Source organism: Fusarium fujikuroi, chromosome FFUJ_chr09 (assembly GCF_900079805.1).
Source record: "Fusarium fujikuroi IMI 58289 draft genome, chromosome FFUJ_chr09".
Lineage (NCBI taxonomy): Eukaryota > Fungi > Ascomycota > Sordariomycetes > Hypocreales > Nectriaceae > Fusarium > Fusarium fujikuroi.
The window spans coordinates 2,074,823-2,095,889 of NC_036630.1; the positions used below are offsets into that span (position 1 = coordinate 2,074,823).

At 48.9% G+C, this 21,067-nt stretch overlaps 6 protein-coding genes; 2 read left to right on the forward strand and 4 right to left on the reverse strand.

Moving 5' to 3' along the window:
* Nucleotides 1-237: 237 nt before the first annotated feature.
* On the reverse strand, nt 238-2,410 carry FFUJ_09525 (uncharacterized protein; the record flags this gene model as incomplete). XM_023568562.1 has 4 exons in its annotated part: nt 238-483; nt 537-1,813; nt 1,877-2,155; nt 2,200-2,410. The coding sequence occupies 4 exons, from the start codon at nt 2,408-2,410 to the stop codon at nt 238-240; spliced, it is 2,013 nt and encodes a 670-aa protein (XP_023435741.1).
* Nucleotides 2,411-4,260: 1,850 nt separating this feature from the next.
* On the forward strand, nt 4,261-4,996 carry FFUJ_09524 (uncharacterized protein; the record flags this gene model as incomplete). XM_023568564.1 has 2 exons in its annotated part: nt 4,261-4,690; nt 4,746-4,996. 2 exons carry the CDS (start codon nt 4,261-4,263, stop codon nt 4,994-4,996), a joined length of 681 nt encoding a protein of 226 aa, XP_023435742.1.
* A 240-nt stretch (nt 4,997-5,236) lies between these two features.
* Nucleotides 5,237-5,749, reverse strand: FFUJ_09523 (uncharacterized protein; the record flags this gene model as incomplete). The annotated part of the gene is made up of 1 exon (XM_023568565.1): nt 5,237-5,749. One exon carries the CDS (start codon nt 5,747-5,749, stop codon nt 5,237-5,239), a length of 513 nt encoding a protein of 170 aa, XP_023435743.1.
* Nucleotides 5,750-8,345: 2,596 nt separating this feature from the next.
* FFUJ_09522 (probable acetolactate synthase) lies at nt 8,346-10,685 on the forward strand (the record flags this gene model as incomplete). XM_023568566.1 has 6 exons in its annotated part: nt 8,346-8,482; nt 8,616-8,714; nt 8,769-8,836; nt 8,884-9,209; nt 9,258-10,575; nt 10,627-10,685. 6 exons carry the CDS (start codon nt 8,346-8,348, stop codon nt 10,683-10,685), a joined length of 2,007 nt encoding a protein of 668 aa, XP_023435744.1.
* A 3,334-nt stretch (nt 10,686-14,019) lies between these two features.
* Nucleotides 14,020-14,996, reverse strand: FFUJ_09521 (uncharacterized protein; the record flags this gene model as incomplete). XM_023568567.1 has 2 exons in its annotated part: nt 14,020-14,476; nt 14,533-14,996. The coding sequence occupies 2 exons, from the start codon at nt 14,994-14,996 to the stop codon at nt 14,020-14,022; spliced, it is 921 nt and encodes a 306-aa protein (XP_023435745.1).
* Nucleotides 14,997-17,282: 2,286 nt separating this feature from the next.
* FFUJ_09520 (uncharacterized protein) lies at nt 17,283-17,669 on the reverse strand (the record flags this gene model as incomplete). Its single annotated transcript, XM_023568568.1, has 1 exon — nt 17,283-17,669. The coding sequence occupies one exon, from the start codon at nt 17,667-17,669 to the stop codon at nt 17,283-17,285; it is 387 nt and encodes a 128-aa protein (XP_023435746.1).
* Between the last annotated feature and the right edge of the window lie 3,398 nt (nt 17,670-21,067).

Here is a 21,067-nt window from a genome sequence, read left to right on the forward strand (position 1 = left end):
CTTTAGCTTCATAGCAAAGTCCCACGGTGATGTCCTTCAGCGTCTTGCAAGCAGAAAATAGCAATAATGAACGACAGCATTGAGAGAAAAGTAACGCAGCCGTGCTCAAAGCCGTTGATTCTCCCAACCACAGAAATCAAGAGCGATAATTACAGATAAAAACAAAAGCCCGTGGCCAAGTCCACTGCCGGCTTCTTCAGAGCGTAGCCAGCAGCCACAGCCAACTCTGTTCGTCAATCAGCCCTGCGGATCTCCATGCTCCATACCTTCGATATCAGGATCGAAGGGTGCCTCCTCCAGTGGACCGATCATTGAACCCATGTCTCGGGAAAGGTTTACTGCGATACCAAGTTCCTCCAGGCTCTGGCCATGAACAAATAGATCCATGACGTCTTGTCCTGCTCTAGACCAAGTACAAGGACGGTTCAAAGGTCTACAACACTGGCATGAGTTGTCAGTAGGATCATACTTGCAGGCAGTGGTCTATGTAGTATGTTAGTTTACCAAGTCATGAGCAGCTGGTAATTGAAACTCACAGTGCGCTGTGAAAGGCACATGTCGCACGACTTGCGGTTGTTGGTGAAAAATCCCGGTGGAGGCTTTGCCCCAATGACAGTGCCGGGGAATGACTGGCGAGGAAACAACTCGTTGAGTCTCTGGGTATTCAGGGCCATGGTGTTGTCAGCTGGCCAAGGAAGTACTTTGCGCTGGACTGTCTCCACTACTCTCTTCTGCCCAAGATGGTCATATCGCAGGAACTGGATCTCTGTTGGAGAGAGAGAGTGAATCCAGGCTGGAGCTCCCGTGTAGCTGATTTTCTCAACATCACAGAGTACTATAAGACCCAAGCGGTAGATGCGCAATACATCATTTGTCTTGCTGAGAGCCTGCCAGAGTCGAGATCTTTCGATGTAGTACTCCCTCCATTTCGTTTTGCCAGCAGGAAGCCACTGGATCTTGATAGCGAGGGATCTGAGCTTCTCAAGCTCTGGATTTCTTCCTATCTGTGGTGGGAAACGGACGTAACGGAAAGGGTGAGTGAGATATTCATCACCTCTCTTGCGGATCTCGACCTCAAGATGAACTGACTGGCCGCCGTCCACTAGACCAGTATCGTGGGCAACTTCCAGAGGGATCTGTAGGCGTTCAGTTCCGTACCAGCATACATTGACTTCGCCCGCATTCTTCCAGAGAGTTCGGCGTGTGCGGTACTTGTAAAGATCCAATTCCGGTTCGTGCCACGCAACCCACGGAAGGTCGAACTTAGGGTGTTTGAGAACTGGAGTGTTCCAATTTAGGCCATAAGTGGGAGCGATGTTCCAGCCCGTCTCAGTAGAAACTTGTCGCATTAAGCGAGAGAAGACCAAGCACCCTTCGTGATCGATAGTATAGGCTCCGAGGAGCTCAGGGTCGCGGGGTTGGAACAAAGCTGCATACCAGCTTCGAAAAAGGCAGACCATAGAGAATTCTGCAATGTCGAGGAAACCAGGTGGTACACTGGTTGCCGTTTGCAATAAGAGAGGTATCATTACCATCTTATTGGCCTTTCTGGCGAGGTTGTATTGCACGGAGTTCTTGGTTGTGGCATTTCTGGTATGCGCGTCCTTGCGCTTCTGAAACTGGACAGTCTGGCCGATATAAATGGCTATGATATAGGTGGTATTTCCAGATTGACGGCCACCAAAGTCCTCGTAGATGATGATATAAACCCCGGCCTGCTTGGGATAGGTGCTTGAGACCGGTGGTAGAGTCTTCAGTTCTTCGATGGAAAAGTTGCCTTTGTCCATGATTTCACGGGCCTTTTTGGTGATACCTGGGTGACAATACAGTCAGTCTCTGGCTGAGGGAGAGGGAGGAGGGAAGAGATCAGACTTACAATTGTAGACGACATCACCGTATTGACTTGCGTTTCTGTGGAAGAAAACCGACTGACTCTGTTCATTCATACCGGAAATCACTTCCTTGATGAGAGGCTGCTCGCTCTGAATATTGTTCCAAAGTGTTCGAAGTGTTTTCAGCAGAACGCTCGCGTCAGACTTGGTCTGAGTGCCCTGGGGTGCGGTAGATCTGAAGTTACGGACTTCTGCAGGCAATTCGATGGGTAGTTCTTCAACCTTTATCGCGCCCTTCTTCAAGATGTTAAGAGGTACCCAGCCTGATCATTAGCAGAAGATCTAAAGGTAGGAATGGCGGAGTTACCTCTGAGGTGCGTATCTCCAGTAGGTAGATGGATGTAGCCATATCCCTGGTTGATGTTGAAAGCCCAGACATTGTCGCCTTTCTGGACCTTCAGAGCTGGAGTGAGTCCACGAGGAAGCCTGGCCTTGAGGGCACGAGGATCCCAGTCTTGGGTTACCTCACAGGCGTAGACGTCTCTGGGAGGGGCGGAGCTTGAGCCCTGCGAAGCCATGCCGATAGGGTCGCTGGGCTGTAGAGTAGCAAAAGATTGAGCGATGAAAGGGCGATCAACGAAGTCCAATTGAAAGACGGCTGACCACAGGCGAGAAGATGTTGATGGATGATGAGAGAGGAAGAGGTGGAGGAGATGAGGAAGGGAAGGTTGGAATTCGGAACCTGATGAGCGGCAGGTGCTTGCTGCATTTTTGACCCAAGAGTCACTGAGGAAGGTATCATCGTGAGTGAATCATTACGGTACCTAGGTATATGGTAACTAACGGGTTCTTTCCATTGGGTATAAATCATCGTGACTCAAGCGCCTCTAAGTGATTACCACTACATACTTTAAGATAGCACATATTCCCAAGCATTGGTAATGATCATTACTGGTTGGCCACAATTGAATACCTGTGAGCTTCTGACAAAAGTCACGCAAGCGTCTTGAACTGAATACAAACTACCTGTAGCTTTTAGAATTTGGGGATTTAAATCTGAACACATGTATTTGTTCTATCTGTTCCGAAACACATCTGGCAACAGCAGGGCGGATAATATAACTATTCAGACATGTCTAGCCATCACAACGACCTTATTAAAAGAAAACCGGATTTCCCAACAAGACTGGCGCCAGATGCAAGAAAAAAGGACTAAGATTGAAGCTTCCTGCAGGTTCGTGAAGTCGTACTCGCCATAACTTAAGTAGGAACCGAGCAAAGTTTGACCTTCCCTTATCCATAGTTCCCATATAACTTTGGGTTCTTTAGTATTGGGAACCTTCTAGCTATTGCGAGGGCCGATTATTGATTACCTTAGTACCCAAGTTAAAAGTCGGCAATTATGCCGATAGGTAGGCGCATGCCTAGTGGTTCTACATATACATACATATGTGTGCCACGGCGAATAAGGCCGGCAATGAGGACCCATGCAAACCAGATTGCTGCACGTTACTGTAGTGAAGTGATGATGTTTAATGCGACGACATTTTCGCCAAGCACATGGAATATACATGATGCTGTAAAAACTGATCCACGTTGGGATTTGGGTCTCTTTCTCCTTTCATTATGGGATCCATCGTGCTGTGTGTCGTGAGGCTATCGTTGGAAGGCTGTCGACACTGATTACTCTAGGCCAGATGAAGAATTGATTAAATTACAGATACTTGTCAATAAGAATTCTGAGCGAGGATGCTCGTTGGTGCAGAAAAATAGGATGTATGGCAACATCAAAATGACAAGAGTGCCCCCGGGTAAGGAAAAACAATGGGGTGGCTTACAACCGAAAATCACCGATCCCCACCAAGGGCTTTCGGCGGGTTTTGTTACCCTCTAGAGCGAACAAAAAGCGAACTTGCCCTCACTCGGCTCGGATTCAACATATCTACCATCGCTGGTCTTGTATCCGCATATGCTTCACCTCACGCTGACCAATTGCGTTACCGGGGGTTTGGCTGATCAGTAAACTTTTGGTCCAGGCAGCTTCATACCCCACTAATGTATTCGGCACCGCTCATTAGTAGTCGAAACAGAGACAAAAAGCATTGCCCCTTTGCACTCTTCCAATTAGAGATCTGGCTTCGGCCTCAGACCTTCTGTACTGCTCATGTGCTTGTATTTGTCTCACTGAAGCCACTGCTTTTTCAGGGTACCTTGGACATCATGGTAGCATCGGCTTGGTGGTTTAGAAGCATGTTGGATAAAGGCCAACTCCAATGAGATAACGCTGTACACCCTTGCGCCATCGACAAGGGCTTGCAGGATCGGACTAAACAAAAGGTCTTTGGATTCCTCCTCGGACTACGTGGCCCTCTTACTACTGATCATTCTTCGAACTTTCTCCTGTTGTCACAGTTTGAGAACTCTAGTAATGTCGGGCTATCAGCTTCAGTCACCTTGCCGCGTGGAGGATGGCCTACAAATTGCGCAGAGTCAGGTCTCAGCCTTCTTTGACGAAGCATGGTGGAGATTATCATGGACTGACAGAACTCGTGAATCGTTGATCCAGAGTATCGCAGATCGAAGTCCCAAGAACTTGCTCACCAAACGAGAAGTTCGGAGGCATCAAAAGATAGTTCACCTCGAAACTGGAGACATTGTCGGATACGCACGGTGGATCCTCCCCGAGTCTCACAAAGACGCTTGGCTTGAAGCGCAAACGCCGGACGTGAGCGATGAACAGAAGGAAGCTTTTGTAAAGCGTCATGCCGACACCGACTGGAACCCACGTGAGGATAACGATAAGTTGGATGATCATATCGACGGTTGGAGAGAGAAGCACAAACAGGAAATGGACATGGGTAAGAATCACCAAGAGAATGTCGCACAAACTTGGTCAAGATTAACGCCCAATAGAATTACACTACCTCTGCGTCCATCCAGATCATCAGCAAAAGGGACTAGCAAGTTTACTTGTCAACTCAGGTCTCGAAGAAGCCAAGAAGTTGGGGATCGATGTCATAATCGTGGCCATGGGCCGACGAGCTCTTGGTCTCTATTTGAAGCACGGCTTTGAACTTCTTGAGGAGAAGAGCCAGAGTATGAGTTACTTTGGGGTAGATGAACTTTACGAGACATTTTACTTGAGAAAGAAGGCCAAGAAGTGATGGCGAGCAACTCCTGTATCATCGACCATCATCGACTATACATCAACGACTTCCCTGCTCAAAGAAGCCGAGAGACGTTCTGTGGCTGGCCCTGTTATTCGTCGGTGCAGGGGGACTAGTTGAGATCGATCTGGCTATATCAATAAACTAATGCACGTCTTTTCTTGGCACCCGCTGAAAAACGTATCTCATATAGACATGATTTGACACTAGTAGACCCAACTCTATGCCTCCATGCTCTTATAAGTTGGGCTTAATCTTTCCAGCAAGACCCTTCACCTCGCTAGTGAATCGATACACAATATTATCGAAGCTATCCTCGGGGAAAACGTAAAGCCAGCTCAGCTCGTTGTCGTTACAAAACACGCCGTGCTCTGCATCTCCTGGTATCCAAACAAGGTTGTTCTTGGAAACTGGGTATCTTTGCCCTTCAACTTCGACTTCTCCAGACCCAGATAGAATGTAGTAAAGTTCTGCTTGCTTGTGGCGGTGTAGTGCTAGGGTTCCTTGAGGAGGACATGTCGCAATGCCCGCAGTAAGTGAGGTCGTTTTTGTTCCTGGAGAAGATAACAGAGTGTGCCAGCTTACGTTTCCTCGCTCCCTTTCAGCGAACGAAGATGGAGTATTTTGCGACTGGGCACCAACGTCGACGATTAGCGGCTTGGAGGAAGACATGACAATGATACCAGCAGTCTGGCCGTTGACAGAAACGGAAGAAACAGTGATCGGACGAAACGATTCAAATAGTTTCATAGGCAGAACAGCTCAAAGATTTCGACGGGGAGTCTACTTCTTATAGCTTAATGTCTGATGCCAGACCCAATAATGTATTGCAAACTTGAGACAGGGCCTACGACGCCTTACACACCTCATTTGACGCAAATAGAAAAACGATACGGCCCGATAACCATAAAGGGTAAACATACACGACTTTTCTGACGAAAGTCTCCAGAATTATATGTGATAATGATAAAAGAGCCACATCATTGAGGGGCTCGCACCAATAAACATCAACTAAGTTGTTGTGACATTTGCACTAGACTCGGAACTGACCTAGGAGATCAAGTCTTGCATTAGCTAATGGTTAAGGTTGCGATATAGTTTTCTTGACTTGATAAATGTTATCTTTGCCCGTAGACATTGCTATCACCAGATAAGTTATTGGACTCCGTGAATGGGCGAGTTATCAATTTTGACGAAATGATACGCTCCCAGACGAGGCTTGGAACTATCAGATGGTGGCGTAAGTGATCGAGTCGTAAAGTCAAATGAATGAGCCAATGATTCAGCCGCATAGTATTTGTAAACTAGAAACGTGGGTAGTTGCATATTACTGAGGTTTGCTCAACTTTCACGCCTTGCAAGCGATCTTGAAGTCGGTTACAGCATTTTCGAGATGCAGCAACTTCAGATATCTGTCTTGGCAAAAAGATATGTTTCTCAAAGGCGAGATGTCTTGAGTCACAAGTATGAAGGGGAAAAACTAGACAAGAGGTCCTCGTGAGCTTTGATTATCATGAAACCCCATGCAGTAGATTCTGGCAAAGCTAACCAAACCACCAGACTAAATCCTTCAGTGCTGGACCAAGAGAAAAAAGGAGAAGTCTCTTTTCGAATGGATTGTTCTGGCTTTTGGTTCCTTCAATAAGTCAATTCAAGTCGTCTACTACAGGAAAGGCTTGCGTAGGGTTAAATCTCATGGCAAAGGATATCACTATGACTTGGATATCTGAAAAACGAGGAATCCAACTACTACTTTTCATACATCTCAAGTGAAATTAGATCCTGAAGAGAGTTACTTAATACGGTAATATTGTTCTTTTACGAGTATCAGTCACCTGAGGCTCTACGGACTGTCGTCTTATCCTGGCCAACCAACTCGGTGATATTGATCAGAAGAGATATGCCTTGGAGAGCAACAAAACTTTAGATGCTGGATATACGGATCAGAGTAACTAGGTAGCCGAAGAAACACCTGGTCTTTTCATAACCTTACGATATGGTCGCTCAGAATGAGGTCATGAATTTTACTTCCCTGATTACAAAGGGTCTCTCTCAATATCTACAAGCTATAATCTGAAATCCAAAGCACGAAAAAGGAAACCAGGCAGTAGAGGTGTTCCAAAAGTGGGATCGACGATATCTGCTCGTGAGCCTCATTCAAGGTCAAGAGCTTGGAGTTTGTGGGGAAGCTGTAAAATATGGGCCTCGCCATCGCCGAAAACAGGACCAAGAGATGTCGGGCGTCTTCACATGGCAGCGGCCAAGATCCGAAATGAAACCGCCATCAGGAATATTTCACGGCGTTGATAATATTATAAATGACTGAGCTTGGGCTTCTCAAGAGTGACAGATAAGCCAGACATTGTAAATATTGTTTTGCTCAAGTCTAATGCTGGGAATCCCTTCATGCTAGAAACAAGAGGCAAAAATCGGGGAGGAAAATGGCCCCGAATGCACAGATTCATCTCAAGCTAGGGTGGAAAGGGTAGTGGAGGATTAAGGGAGCTGCAGGACCAATTCCCCCGCTTAGTCTACCACTCTACCTCTTCCCCGACGTCAGAGCACCAATGTCACATACGCCTTGCAGGGTCTGAGGATGAGATGGAGATAATGGTGAGCAGATTGTTCCCGTTGCAATGAGTCAATGTCCTCCAACGTCGGCAATTGTCATGGTCTGAGAAACGGTAGGTACAACGCCAGAACAACTGCCAGAGTACAAAACTGAGTCGATTTTGCGTTCCCTTGGTCCAGCTAACGCTGCTAGAGGCCCTGCTAGGCCGTTCTCGCAGCCAATCCAGCCAATCTGAGGGTCTGGGTAGGTGGCGATATCGGCCTTTCACCTAGACCGTGATTGGCTTAGCAGGCCACCATCAGGTCTGGAAAACTGCGGTGCCCCTGTAACCGTAATCCCACCTCGATTGGGCCGGGGGAGCGTCAGGGTGACAAAATATACTTGACACGGGAATCTAAGTCATAGTACAAACTCAGGCCTTTACGTCCTCGACCTTTTTGACACCATCTAGGGGAGTCACCTACCCTCAACCCCACACTTGACCTTGGCCCCACCCCGGCCACCGGCCCTCCGATGAACAATTGCTGAGGTGCTCGCTGTGATATTTTCCCCCGGGCTCGCCCTCGTTTCTCTGGCCTTTTTTAGCGGGCGAAACTCAAAACACTTTTTTCTCTTCTCGCCTCCAAACACTCTCGCGATCAGTTTTCTCCCCTGTCCCTCCCCTCCAGGTTTTCAATTGATCATCGACTCTTGATCTCCAAACCTCTTGCGCTTCTCGAGCCTCGTGGCTCCTCTCTAATTGCTCTTCCTCTCACCGAGCTCTTCACCTCCACAATGCTCCGAACTCGCCAGGCCGCAAAGGCCATCCGGGCCGTCGCCAATGCCCGATCCTTCACCACCACATCAGCCGTTGCTTCCGTTCAGACTTCAAAGAAGGTCGCCAGTACCAGGAATCAATCCACTGCTGCTGCGTAAGTTGACACTTTTGTTCTGGTGGCGGTTGTGCGTTGCCCCGCGTCTGGTACCTGACATGGGGGCAAAACTCTCACGCGCGCTTTACAAAAAGTAATTGGAGACAGCAAATGCTAATATATACAATCGCAGACCTGCACGCGATATCCCCAGCCCAGGATTCAATGTCGAGAAGAACCAGAGCAATGTCCAGCCTCTGGTCAACCCCCGGAAAAACGACATGGATGAGTCGTATGCAACCCTCCAAACTCAATGTGATGACATATTCTGACAAACGATTGGCAGTTTCATTGGAAAGACTGGTGGTGAAATCTTCCACGAGATGATGCTCCGACATGGCGTGAAACACATCTGTACGTCCGCCGTCCCACATGCCGCAAACAATGCTGATTCAATATAGTTGGATACCCTGGCGGTGCCATTCTCCCCGTTTTCGATGCCATCTACAACTCAAAGCACTTCGACTTTATCCTCCCTCGCCACGAGCAAGGTGCTGGCCACATGGCTGAGGGTTATGCCCGAGCTTCTGGCAAGCCCGGTGTTGTTCTCGTCACATCTGGTCCCGGTGCTACAAATGTCATTACACCTATGCAGGACGCCCTTTCTGACGGTACCCCCATGGTTGTCTTCACCGGTCAGGTCGTGACAACTGCCATTGGTAGTGATGCTTTCCAAGAGGCCGACGTTGTCGGTATCTCTCGTGCATGCACCAAGTGGAACGTCATGGTCAAGAACGTTGCCGAACTTCCTCGACGCATCAACGAAGCTTTCGAGATCGCCACCAGCGGTCGCCCCGGTCCCGTCCTCGTCGATCTTCCCAAGGATGTCACTGCCGGTATCCTACGGAGAGCTATTCCTACCGAGACTGCTCTGCCTTCTCTGCCTAGTGCCGCTTCCCGCGCTGCTATGGATGTGACCAAGAAGCAGCTCGAGGGTGCTCTCCAGCGCGTCGGCAACCTCGTCAACAAGGCCAAGAAGCCCATCATCTATGCTGGTCAGGGCATCATCCTTTCCGAGGGTGGTCCCGAGATCCTCAAGGAGCTCGCTGACAAGTCCTCCATCCCCGTTACCACTACTCTTCAGGGTCTAGGTGCCTACGACGAACTCGACGAGAAGTCCCTGCACATGCTTGGTATGCACGGCTCTGCTTATGCCAACATGGCCATGCAGGAGGCCGATCTTATCATCGCTCTCGGTGCCCGATTCGACGACCGTGTCACTCTGAGCATTGCCAAGTTCGCTCCCGGTGCCAAGGCCGCTGCTGCTGAGGGCCGTGGTGGTATTGTCCACTTTGAGATCATGCCCAAGAACATCAACAAGGTTGTTCAAGCAACCGAGGCCATCGAGGGTGATGTCGCTACCAATCTGAAGGAACTCCTGCCTCTGATTGAGTCCAAGACCATGGAGGACCGCAAGGAGTGGTTCAACAAGATCAACGAGTGGAAGAAGAAGTGGCCCCTGACCGACTACGAGCGTGCCGAGCGCTCTGGTCTGATCAAGCCCCAGACTCTGATTGAGGAGCTCAGCAACCTCGTTGCCGACCGCAAAGACAAGACCTACATCGCCACTGGTGTCGGCCAACATCAAATGTGGACTGCCCAGCACTTCCGATGGAGACACCCTAGATCCATGATCACCTCCGGTGGTCTTGGTACCATGGGTTACGGTCTACCTGCTGCCATTGGTGCCAAGGTTGCCCAGCCGGATGCCCTTGTTATCGACATCGATGGTGACGCTTCCTTCAACATGACCTTGACTGAGCTGTCCACTGCTGCTCAGTTCAACATTGGTGTCAAGGTCATTGTTCTTAACAACGAGGAGCAGGGCATGGTCACACAATGGCAGAACATCTTCTACGAGGATCGATATGCCCACACTCACCAGAGCAACCCCGACTTCATCAAGCTCGCCGAGGCCATGCGCGTCCAAAATCGACGTGTCTCTAAACCCGAGGACGTTGTCGATGCCCTGAAGTGGCTCATCAACACCGACGGCCCTGCTCTGCTGGAGGTCGTCACCGACAAGAAGGTGCCTGTCCTGCCCATGGTTCCCGTCGGTTCCGGCCTACATGAGTTCCTCGTCTTTGACGGAGGTAAGTTACACGCTCCCATAAAATACAAACAAATGCTGACCCCGGTTTTAGCCAAGGACAAGAAGAGACGTGAGCTGATGAGAGAGCGTACCTGCGGTCTGCACGGCTAAGCTTGAACCCCAGCTTAACCACGAGCCGCGACCAACCTGATACCATCTATTCCATCATGTCCTTTTTCTTAACTTTCTTGATTCCATCTACTTGCGGAGTTTTATGTTTACTGGGTTTTGCCGGCGGGCAAAAGTACCTTTTGGGGTCTACGATGATCAGCGCATGAGAGACCAACAAAAAAGCTTGAGGCTGGATTGCATTGAGTGTGGGAGGAGGGACTTGTTCATGTGTAGGATCAAATGTGCACATGATGCGCGCGAGGACGCGTGAAAAAATTGAGGATGACGAGTTACGCCGAGGGCGTTTTTATATACCACCACATAATGAATGCTGTTGTGATGATACCTGAGCTACTGCGCCTTGGACTATGTGTACTTGCTGAATGTGTGAGTTTCTCCCGAGGCCATCAATCGAGGCATCTATTGTCAGATTGAACAAAGCGATTGTCGAATATACTCGGCTCCCAGTCTGGACGCAAAGGTTGACGATGTGGCAAGGAGCAGGTCTCTTCTCCTGAAGCCTTGTTGAAGAGCATAACCTTGCACTCCAATTGCACTCGAAGTACACAAGAATTGTAGCGAACTGTAAATTAAATGCCCGATGATGGACGCATGTAGAAAGATGTCGCGCGCCAACACATTGTTTTTTGTTTGCTTGTCCCCAATTACCAAGTGCAGCATTTGGAAGTTGACGGCACCAACTGCTCAACAAGGCAGCTTCATTGCGGTTATTGAGACGAAAGATTAACCAAATTGTCTTCTTACGTGCGAGAATGGTCAGATGGGTGAATTATACTTCCTCTGACGTTCCGAATGATGGCTGAGAACGTACAGCCGTTGGTGAGTAAGTACCAAGATGTTCCATAGCCGAGATATGACAGTTTTCGTGTACCTTCCACCGTCAATTGAAGAGAATAGGTAATGCTGTAGTATCTACGAGTTAGTATGGAAGAACCATCTACTTTGTGGGGGATATGTACTTTGATCTGAGTCGAGCTTGTGAGTGCGGGGATTTGAGACAACGTCGAAGCTTGCCGATCGAGATTGCACAACTTGGCTTCCATTTCCGAGAGTGAGTAGGTTCAAAGCATGTATACTTTAATTTAATTGAATTGAAGAAAAGGTCTGTATTGCTCTAATTCGCCCCAATAGTTGCGTTGTGTTTGAGTGTTTAGTGTTTCTATAGGATAGAACTCTGTAGCAGATGCCTGATGCCCCCAACTAACCGCGTCGGCTTACTTTAAAGCTTCCTGGTACAGCCACACGACAGAGGGGGCTCATCATGTAGGCTGTAGCAAGATAAACTCTGGTGAGCCAAAATTAAGAAATGTTAAGTTGTCTCTGAGAGTGGATACTCTCAAATCAAGGTACAAATAAATTGGTGCCTTGCCTTTGCAGTCCTGCTCGTTCCTCTGGGGTCGTGACTTACCCGATGCTGACGGGACAATCTGAATTGTTCGTTTGTCTCTATTCACTAAGGCCAGTATCCAGTGAGCGAGCCTCATGTCACCAGATGAGTAGCGCAGGGGCCGGAGTACACTCTATCAGTCAAGTGACTGTGGGCGGCATTGGAGCAATATTGCAGTGAAGCTGACAAGTACCATTCAACAGGATTATAGACCGGGAAGATGGATGGGCAATGTAAGCCTCCTCGTTCTACAAGTCTTTAGGTAGTGAAAACACATCACTCATCAAAACTTTACGCAACAGATTCAAGAGGGATCCAAACTGGCACGGGGGGATATTTGGTACACAGACAATGATGGACAGTCCTCAATAATGGAGTTTCACTAAACACATTTGGACATTAACTGAGCCTTGAGATGGTGGCACATATCGGGTTTAACCTTCACGATTCAAGTGGACTTCACAGTGGGATCTCGGGGGAAATGTATCAGCTGGGCCAAGCCCAGTGGGCGAGCCGCGAACCCAATGCCACGAAATGAGCAGGCTATTTAGCCAGTCACTATGGTGTCAGGATATAGTGCAAGGTTGGTAAAAAAAAGCACATCCTGACAGGGCAACCTGGATTGTTCTTGCCCTTTTTGGGGTACGGTGGCAGCCATTGAATGGACTGTCCGTTGACCAAGGGCATGTGAGACGGTGATGATCATCGACTCAAGTCAACAATCTGAGTCTCACAGGGGGATACATGAAGGGAGAATACATGAGAACGCTGGGGGTACAAGAATGTGCTGAACAAGAAATGATGACGCTGGATGCAAAGACGGATACGTTGAAGAAAGGACAGTACAAGAAGGGCAAATACATGAGGGCGCTGGGGAGTACAGGACTGGGCTGAACATGAATGAATGAGTGATGATGATGAAGAAAAGAAGAAGAGAAGACTCGGAGACTGAGGGAACCGAGTTTTATGGTCGGTCACGAAGACCTTGAGGAGGAAGGAGCGTGGGTGGGCAGGATGGTGGATGACCTGGCCCAGGGAGAAGGATCGAGGCTGTCTCCTTCCTTCCCGTCACGATCACAAGGAGCCTGGCCAGCGAGGCACCAATCACCTGCAGTAGTTGAACAATGGAAGGCGAGACGAGAGGCAATTACCAGGCCCCTGAATAGATGGACAAATTGCGGTATCACATTATAACTAAGGTAAAGCTGAACGTGCTTGGTTCAAGACATCAGTCGGCCACCCACAACGACCTGGGAGCAATGGAAGCACTACTATGAACTAAGATAACATTGATTGTCTTGAGAAGGGATTCAGATATTGCTGCAACTAAGAGATGGTCGAAAGCAACATGAGTAGACAGCCAAAACAAGCGATTCGAGTGTCTTTGCAGCACCAATTGGGAACCGAGGGGAAAGCCACTGAGACGGACCCCATGGGCTACTCAGGGGGAAACATCATCAACACTGATACAAAGTTAGGGAGAGTTTCTCCATGGCAGTAAGGTAGCCTGAAGAGTCTCACTTGGAGACTACCAACACATGCCTGTGGGTTCCTCTGTGCAGTGCTGTCGTCGGATGCCTTCCTAGGCTTGCATTGTACCTTCACACCCTCCATCTGAGGGCCTAAAAAGACTCAGGCGACGACAGAATAGAATCTCTTCTTTTAAAATGTTTGACTGCCCATAATGTAGGCTTGGGAAATGTATCCCTAGGCCCTTCGTGTGGTTAGTATGCCAAGCAGTAACTCGCATGTGCCAACTGAGACGACTGCAGTCCCAAGAAAACATATTGTTCAATTTGGTACGTGACATGTAGGCAGCAAATTGACTACCTAATTAAAGTGAGAGACGACCTCAAAACGCGATCCTACTCAACTCCCTAAGCAGAGCTCCAAGTACAAGATAAACCTCCTAGCATCATAGCCACCTCACCAAGGCATCAACAGACCAGCTCCAGTCAGCAATCCGACTATCAATGCAACCCCTGAGGCAACCCCTCCGACCATCGACAAAGTCAACGCGGCATTATCATCGTCCTTAGCCTTCCCATCCTCGTCGGCCTTGGACCCATTATTAGCAGCCTTGACATCTTCAGCTTTGTAGATCATCTCAACCGCAGGAAACTGTCTAGCAATAACCATGGATGCAACCAAACTGGGATCACTCCACTGTTCAGTCAACGCAACCGTCTCTGTAGTATATGTTACGTCGGGGAGGAAAGAGAGAAGCCCGTCTGTATCAGAAACAGGTTCACCCTCGACAGTGTGGACGGTGACAATGGCCGCAGTCTCGGCGACTCCCTCATAACAAGCGCTGTTGTAGCCAGCTGAAAGAGCGGGGGCAATGGAGGACCTGCAATATCCGTAGGGGAGAGAAGCCCAGCCGCTGCGAGCGATGGAGTTAGTGTACAGCAGAACAGACTATCTGAGAGATCGACATACCTTGGGCAGCACCACGCCAGGGTCTCGGAAGGCTCCAAGACTCTGAGCCACCATTCATCAGAGCCCATCTGCAGGGGGTGCGATGAGTTTACGCTCGTCGTGGAGGTAAATACACCACTTCTATACGCCGATCCAGTCTTATCACCGTGTGCAAGCAATCCAGCGGTAGTCCAACCTTCAGGGCAGTCGATTCCAGGAGAGTGAAATGCATGAATGCCTTGCCCAGACTTTGGGTAACTGTACTCTTTGATGATGGAATCCATGGCAGCCCCAGAAGGAAGACATTTTCCATAAGGGTCAATCACACAGTCAGGAGAACCAAACCCATATACCAAAGAGCTCTCGAGGGCATAGACGAGATGATCGGTTGTTGCCCTGGTGCATTCCGGAGGAGGCGTGTAAGTCGTAGTGAGAGGACCAATATTGCTGACAGATATGCCAAAGTATTCGGTAGCAGTAGGCATCTTGGCTGAAGAATGATCTGATAATATTTGAATAATGTGAAGTGGTTTTGATTGACGATGTTTCATGTATTGGTGTTATCCTGAGGCTTATATACAGTTTGATCATGAATGTATCCGGAGAACTATCAGCTGTCTCCTCCCCACGGGTAAACGGGACGAGTTTCCAGACAGCTGGTATGATTTTGAGGCTTAGGCATTGCGTAGCACATCAGGTTTGGTACCAAGGGCTTCTTAGAGTGCTCTCTATGGCCTCAAGACCCGGCCAGTTCCCATCTGAGCTTGGTGTAAGGCACAGCATGCATACCCTTGCATGAATGCGAGGCCGAGACCCTTCAATAATTCGGGGAGGGAGCCAACTTTGATGAAATATACGAAATTTGTGTTGATTGAATCATATCATGATTTATTAATTGTTAATGGCCACTTGTTATGTCACTGCTTCGCCTGTACGGACTGTTGTGTGGCCGTGGTTTGGAACTCCGTCTCATCTGCTAAACCAGGATTCCCATACTTGAACCCCCTCAATGATGTCAATATCTTCTATTTTCCAGTACCAATGGTAACCGTAATAATAGTGTTATCACGCATTGTCTTTTGGCAGAAGCACAAACAATTCATAAGTGCCATAGTCTTCCACTGCATGCCCCCATTCCACGCGTGGCACCGCTACCAACAAGTTGAAAAGTTCCAATCACCGCTTCCAGCCCACACAGCCACAACCTAGTGACCGTCGTTTGTAATTTCATTTCCCCGTTCTGGTTCATCGTTGGGGTTGCTGTCATTAGGCTCTTCGGCTCCGTGGCCCAGCCGGACAGGCTTCCAGCCATATCTTGATGCTCCGACGCTTTGACTTCGCTACTGTAGGAATGCCTCCATTGGATTCATTCGGTACGTCGGTCTGTGTCTTGGCCAACTTGTATGCCAAACCAGTATCGGCCCTTGAATATGTTCCTGTGCCATGGGATTACTCTGCCTGGTGATTCGAATCCATGGGTAGAGGGGAGGAGGATACCGCAGTCGATTCTTCATTTGCCTTCAAGCTCAATACCGGCGAGGATAGGAGAATCGGAGCTGGGGGTATCGTGTAGGAGTAGCTGCCCGAGCCTCCCAGCAGGAAGGCCTATGGACTCGAGGTTCTCTTTTGGATATTCCCAGGCAAGCGAAGATCTTAGTTGGAAGCCCTTCTTGCATAAGGCGCGTAGTACACAGGAAATACCTCGTCGGACCGAACGAGGCAACATTCCGGGTACAGATTTTGAGTCAGAGCGTCACATTGTAGTGATTTGAGGAAGGTGATCGCAGGATCTCTGGCGTTGATCATCGTTTGACGAGAGGCGCCTGAACTTAACCGTTTGCCTACGCGTGAGGCCGATGGCTTGTATCTGTCGTTTACTGGAAAAATATCAGCTGGTGAAACTGGAGAAAAGTTCAAGGCAAAGCGTTCCATCTCACCAGGAACGGCACAGTCAGGATGTCCTCAACACAAAACCTCAGAGATGTGCTGGCTGTGCCGCAAGGAAGCAAGCTGATAGAGAGGCAGAATTTGTTGTAGTGCGCACAATCTAAGCCGAAGACTCTGCAATAGGGCTGAGTTGACACGGGCCACTCAGGAATGCCCATCATACAAGTGGACTTCCGAATGCCTTCATATAGGCGAATATGCTGCATAGCACAAGCTCGATGACGACTAGGTTGCTGCCGAGTATTAGCATTTTCACAAAATCAATCTCGGAAGAGATTACCCAGAATTGTGGCAGTTGATGGTATGTGCTGATCTGTGACTGGCCTCGACAGCGGCAGGACAAACACGTCACGTAAATAATACCATGGTTAACTGATGTGCATTTGTAATCCAAGAATAGTCGATAGAGCCCAACGAGACAGCCATCAGAGGAAGAACTGTAGACGTGTAGCTTACAATTGAATTTTGATTCATTGTAGAAGGCGACAGAGTAAGGGGCAGGCTATTCTCCTCTTGGGGAGGAAGAAAACATGGCCTTGAACTGGGGCGTCAAAATAAACTCAACACGAGGTATTGTAACAAACTTATGCTAAGTTACCCAAGCCTTTTTGTCATTTGGGATCAAGGTCTCGAGTTTTCTTTCCTCCCCCTGAATCCAGCTACGTTAGACCCCTTTTGGGGTTGGGGGCTGCGGGATTCACCCACTGCCTTGGGCTGCCTAGTCAGCCTTTTGGCCGGCCAGTGACGCCTAACCGTTACACTACTAGCCCCCGTAAGGTAGAAGTGTGTGAAATGTTTCCCAGATCCACCTGTTGTGGATTAGGTTATGGGAGATATGCCATCTGCCGCTGAGCATGTTTTGCCTGAACGCTTGTGACCAAGTCTTCAGGGATAGTGATAAAGAGAGGGAGGTACGGGTATTGAGACCCGGCGAGACTGTGAGAAAGAATTTGATTTGCTGGCTGGTTTGAGAGGATACCTGGTAAGTTTCCTGAGTACCTCTGGAGGAAGAGTGGGCAGTTAGACGAGTCGGAGAGTGGTGGCGAGATTCCCTTTGCCAAGATTGACGAGTTCCTTTGGGAGATGCTTTGACGAAGTATTCCACCTGAATGCACATTGAAGTACTGGGATGCGTTCAAGTCGACACGTTGACTGCCGGAAGGCATCTCCCGCGACTTGGAGCTGCTCCTGTTGCGAGGGTCTGCGTCCATCCTGAAGTGGAATTTTGAAGTGCTACTAAGTTTGATGCATCAGGGAGTGGGAACTCATTGCGAGCGTTGTCTTCTTTTATCTACCAACGTATTAGCTGAGGGTACGTTGCCCCTGAGAGTTGAAAGGTATACCTTGAACGAAGAGTTTTCGGAGCAAGAAAAAGAGGAAAAGAGGAGTATTGATAATTATGAGGCATTTGAGATGATGTGCTTATGACGCTCCGCCACTGCTCTACTTGGTGACAGCCTTGGTGTGAATTCTGTGTGGTGATATGAGGCGGAATTCCTGGACTTGGAGTGTTGACGAGAAGAATGTTTTGCGGCCGGTAATGAGGCGCCAGGACGGACAAACAGAGTGAAAGAGAACTTGAGACCTTCCCTCCTGTGAGTGATCCGGCGACTATCCCAGAGACAACGTTAGCCATGAGTGAAACGATGTACGTAAGATGGTTCTTACCTTGGGCCTCTTCTGGGCTTCGAGCGGCGGTCAGGGCATACAGTAGACGTAATGATGTTTATGCCCTGCCCACCCGCCATTGAAATCCAATAAAAACTTGCCCCCAAAACCAAAAAAAGCCATGCTTCATTGGTTTGGTCCATGCTGAAGAAGTCAGTTAGGTTGGCGGCATCAAGCACAGTATCAAGAACTCACCGGATTGCCCGCATGGACCAGCCGAGTGCACCGATGGCCACTTGAAATGTTGGTAGTGGCTACTGAGGAGTCAGTGTGTTCATGCCAAGATCGAAGGAGACCAGAAGGGGTGACTTTACCTGTGTTGCGGCCATCGGTGCACATTTTGGGGGCCGTCCAGCATCAGGCTTAAGTTTGCTGAATGTTTGATGATTTGTGGAAAGCCCGATACTGGACTGCTAGGCCTTGTTGATGGATGAAAGGCTTGTTGGGATAGAAAAGGGGGATGGCAATTTGTAGTGTTTGTTGTGAGGAAGAAGAAAAGAGGAGAGGGGAAGAATGGCGGGTGGGCTTTTTTTAGGATGGAAACCCAGAAAGGAAGGCAGCACAGGAAGCACTAAAGCCTTTGGGGCCCAGGGGTTCAACCACTGAACCGCTTGATCGGGTGTATCGCCCTATCTAGGTGCAGCCGTCACTCCTTTGTTTTTCGTTTGATATCAGTTTGTTGCAGACAAACAATGATATATTTTGTTCTTAGGACCCCAAATATCCATTCGATAATATCAAGTAAGGTCTAGATCAGCCTCCCCAGTCTGCATCATCTCGTGCATCTCATGGTCGGTCTTCTATTGCTCGCTCGCGACCGTCTTTGAATTTCCCATCAAGGTAAGCATGCCCTACAGTTCTAACAGCCCATTCTGCGCTAACTTAGTGCATCAGATGCGTTATGTATGCTCGCGGAACCAAATGCCCTGTGAAATAGTCACGGATCTCCTTATTGTCTACCCAGAACTGAACCTTCAGTACCGCAAAGGCCAAATCTGACCCTGCCCCGAAGAACACCTCCTTTCCGGAACTGCTTTCTCTCATACTGACCCGCCGAATATGCCGATCGTCAGGTATCCTGCACGATAGTCTCCCTAGAACTCACGCTCCACCTCGACTGTGCTGAACCTCGAAGCACGATGGCGAAGGCTCCCTTGACTGCGCAGCCACGAGACGTGCCCCGAAGAGCAGATAGAAAGCTTGAAAACAAGCTAGAAGAGACTCGCCACATAGGAGCTATTTCCGGGAATCCCTCCCCCCGAGGCGAGATCTGTCCTGACCAAGAAGTCCTACCGAAGGACAACGACGCAACTCCAAGGTCAACCTGGAAGCTTCCAAGACAACGCTTAAGTAGCATGAACGAGAAACGATGCAGAGTTTCTTGTACATTTTTATCTTCATTTCCACGCAAGGGTGAGCTTGGTGCGTATCATGGGCTCGATCTTTGCATGGAGCGCACAGAGCCAGGGACTAGCAGAAGAATCGATACGGTTACCATTCACCCGCTAGAGCTTTGAGATACAAGAGGAGACTCGGCTGACAAGTGAACAGTGGAGTGATATATGCTTTACCCCTATTCCACCTCCCAGCCGTCAATCGACAATCAACTGGGCGCTAGACCCTCAGCGTCAGGGTTAAGCCTCCCGACCGAGCATTGACGTAGGTTTTGAGGTGAGTACTAGCGTACCGGCCACCCTGATAGTTACTTTGAGTTCATATCCCGAAGCGTTGGAAAGCTAATCATATCCAGTCGTAGATTCCCTACTTACGTCCCGAATATCGAGCCAGCGGTCGTCTTCTAAATCGAGCGCATTCCTATATCGAACTTAAACAAGTCGGACCGCCTTGGAATCTCAAGTTGAAAAACACGACACCAACAGGTCCCCTAGTGTGCAATTCGAAGGTCATGACCCAAGGGGATCCCTTGTTCTCCTCTTTTGGTGTCTCAAACGACCACTAGCAACTTGCCGGCCGCTGAACAACTCCGATCATATCATCTTGGCGACAGTTCTTCTATTTGTTTTGTCTGTACAGTTTGGAGATTGGAGGCTGGAAATCATGGCGAATCCTTTGCTTGGCGAAGTTATTCGGAGTCGTGATGCTTTGTAAGTCAGGCTTGTATTACTGTCCCACGACAAGTCACTTTGTTCCTCGTTAGCAAAGCTTTGTGTGTGAAACAATCTGCCTCAGAACACTAAAGATATCTTCAACACACAGCATGCTCGGCTGCCATTCACATCTTCTCCTGGGAACTACAGGGTGCGGCCGTGCCTTTGGATCTGGTTCGTTGACTTTCATACCTTAGATACACCGAGCCATTCTGCCGGGACACCTACTACAAATGACGAAACCCCCATTATCCAACCCTATACGAGCGAATTGAGCCCCTGAGGCTACTCGAGCATTGAATAGAACCGAATTCTTCCTAGATTTGTCGAAGTAATCCGATCAGACGGCTTGAAAGACGACGAGTTATTCGACGAGTTCAAATGCACGATCAGCGTACCCAACTTGAATAAAGACCAACGCAACTCACGACATCCTCAAGAACGATCAATAGATTTACAAAGTATTTCTTGGCTCGTCTACTAGGAACTATCGGCCGAAGTAAGAGAGCGGCGGCGATTCGCTGCTATGGACCGACCGAATGTCCATGCTGCTTATATGCGCGGCCATCCCAGCAATGGACGGAATGATATCTCGGGCCGTTGTGCATCAAGACGGAGGCCGGTAATTCATGGACCGCGTCTCTGGCCATATCATCAGCCCCCATACATTCGGGGTGCCTTTCCTTTTCAAGGAGTCCGGTTTGACTTCTTCGCCAGTCTGTGTGGACCTTGGGCCGATTCGTTCCTAGAAGACATGAAAGTCTCTTTTTATTTGTACAGGCGACATTTAACCCATTTCCGTCATTACTCGTCGGTCACACAGATGCCCATAT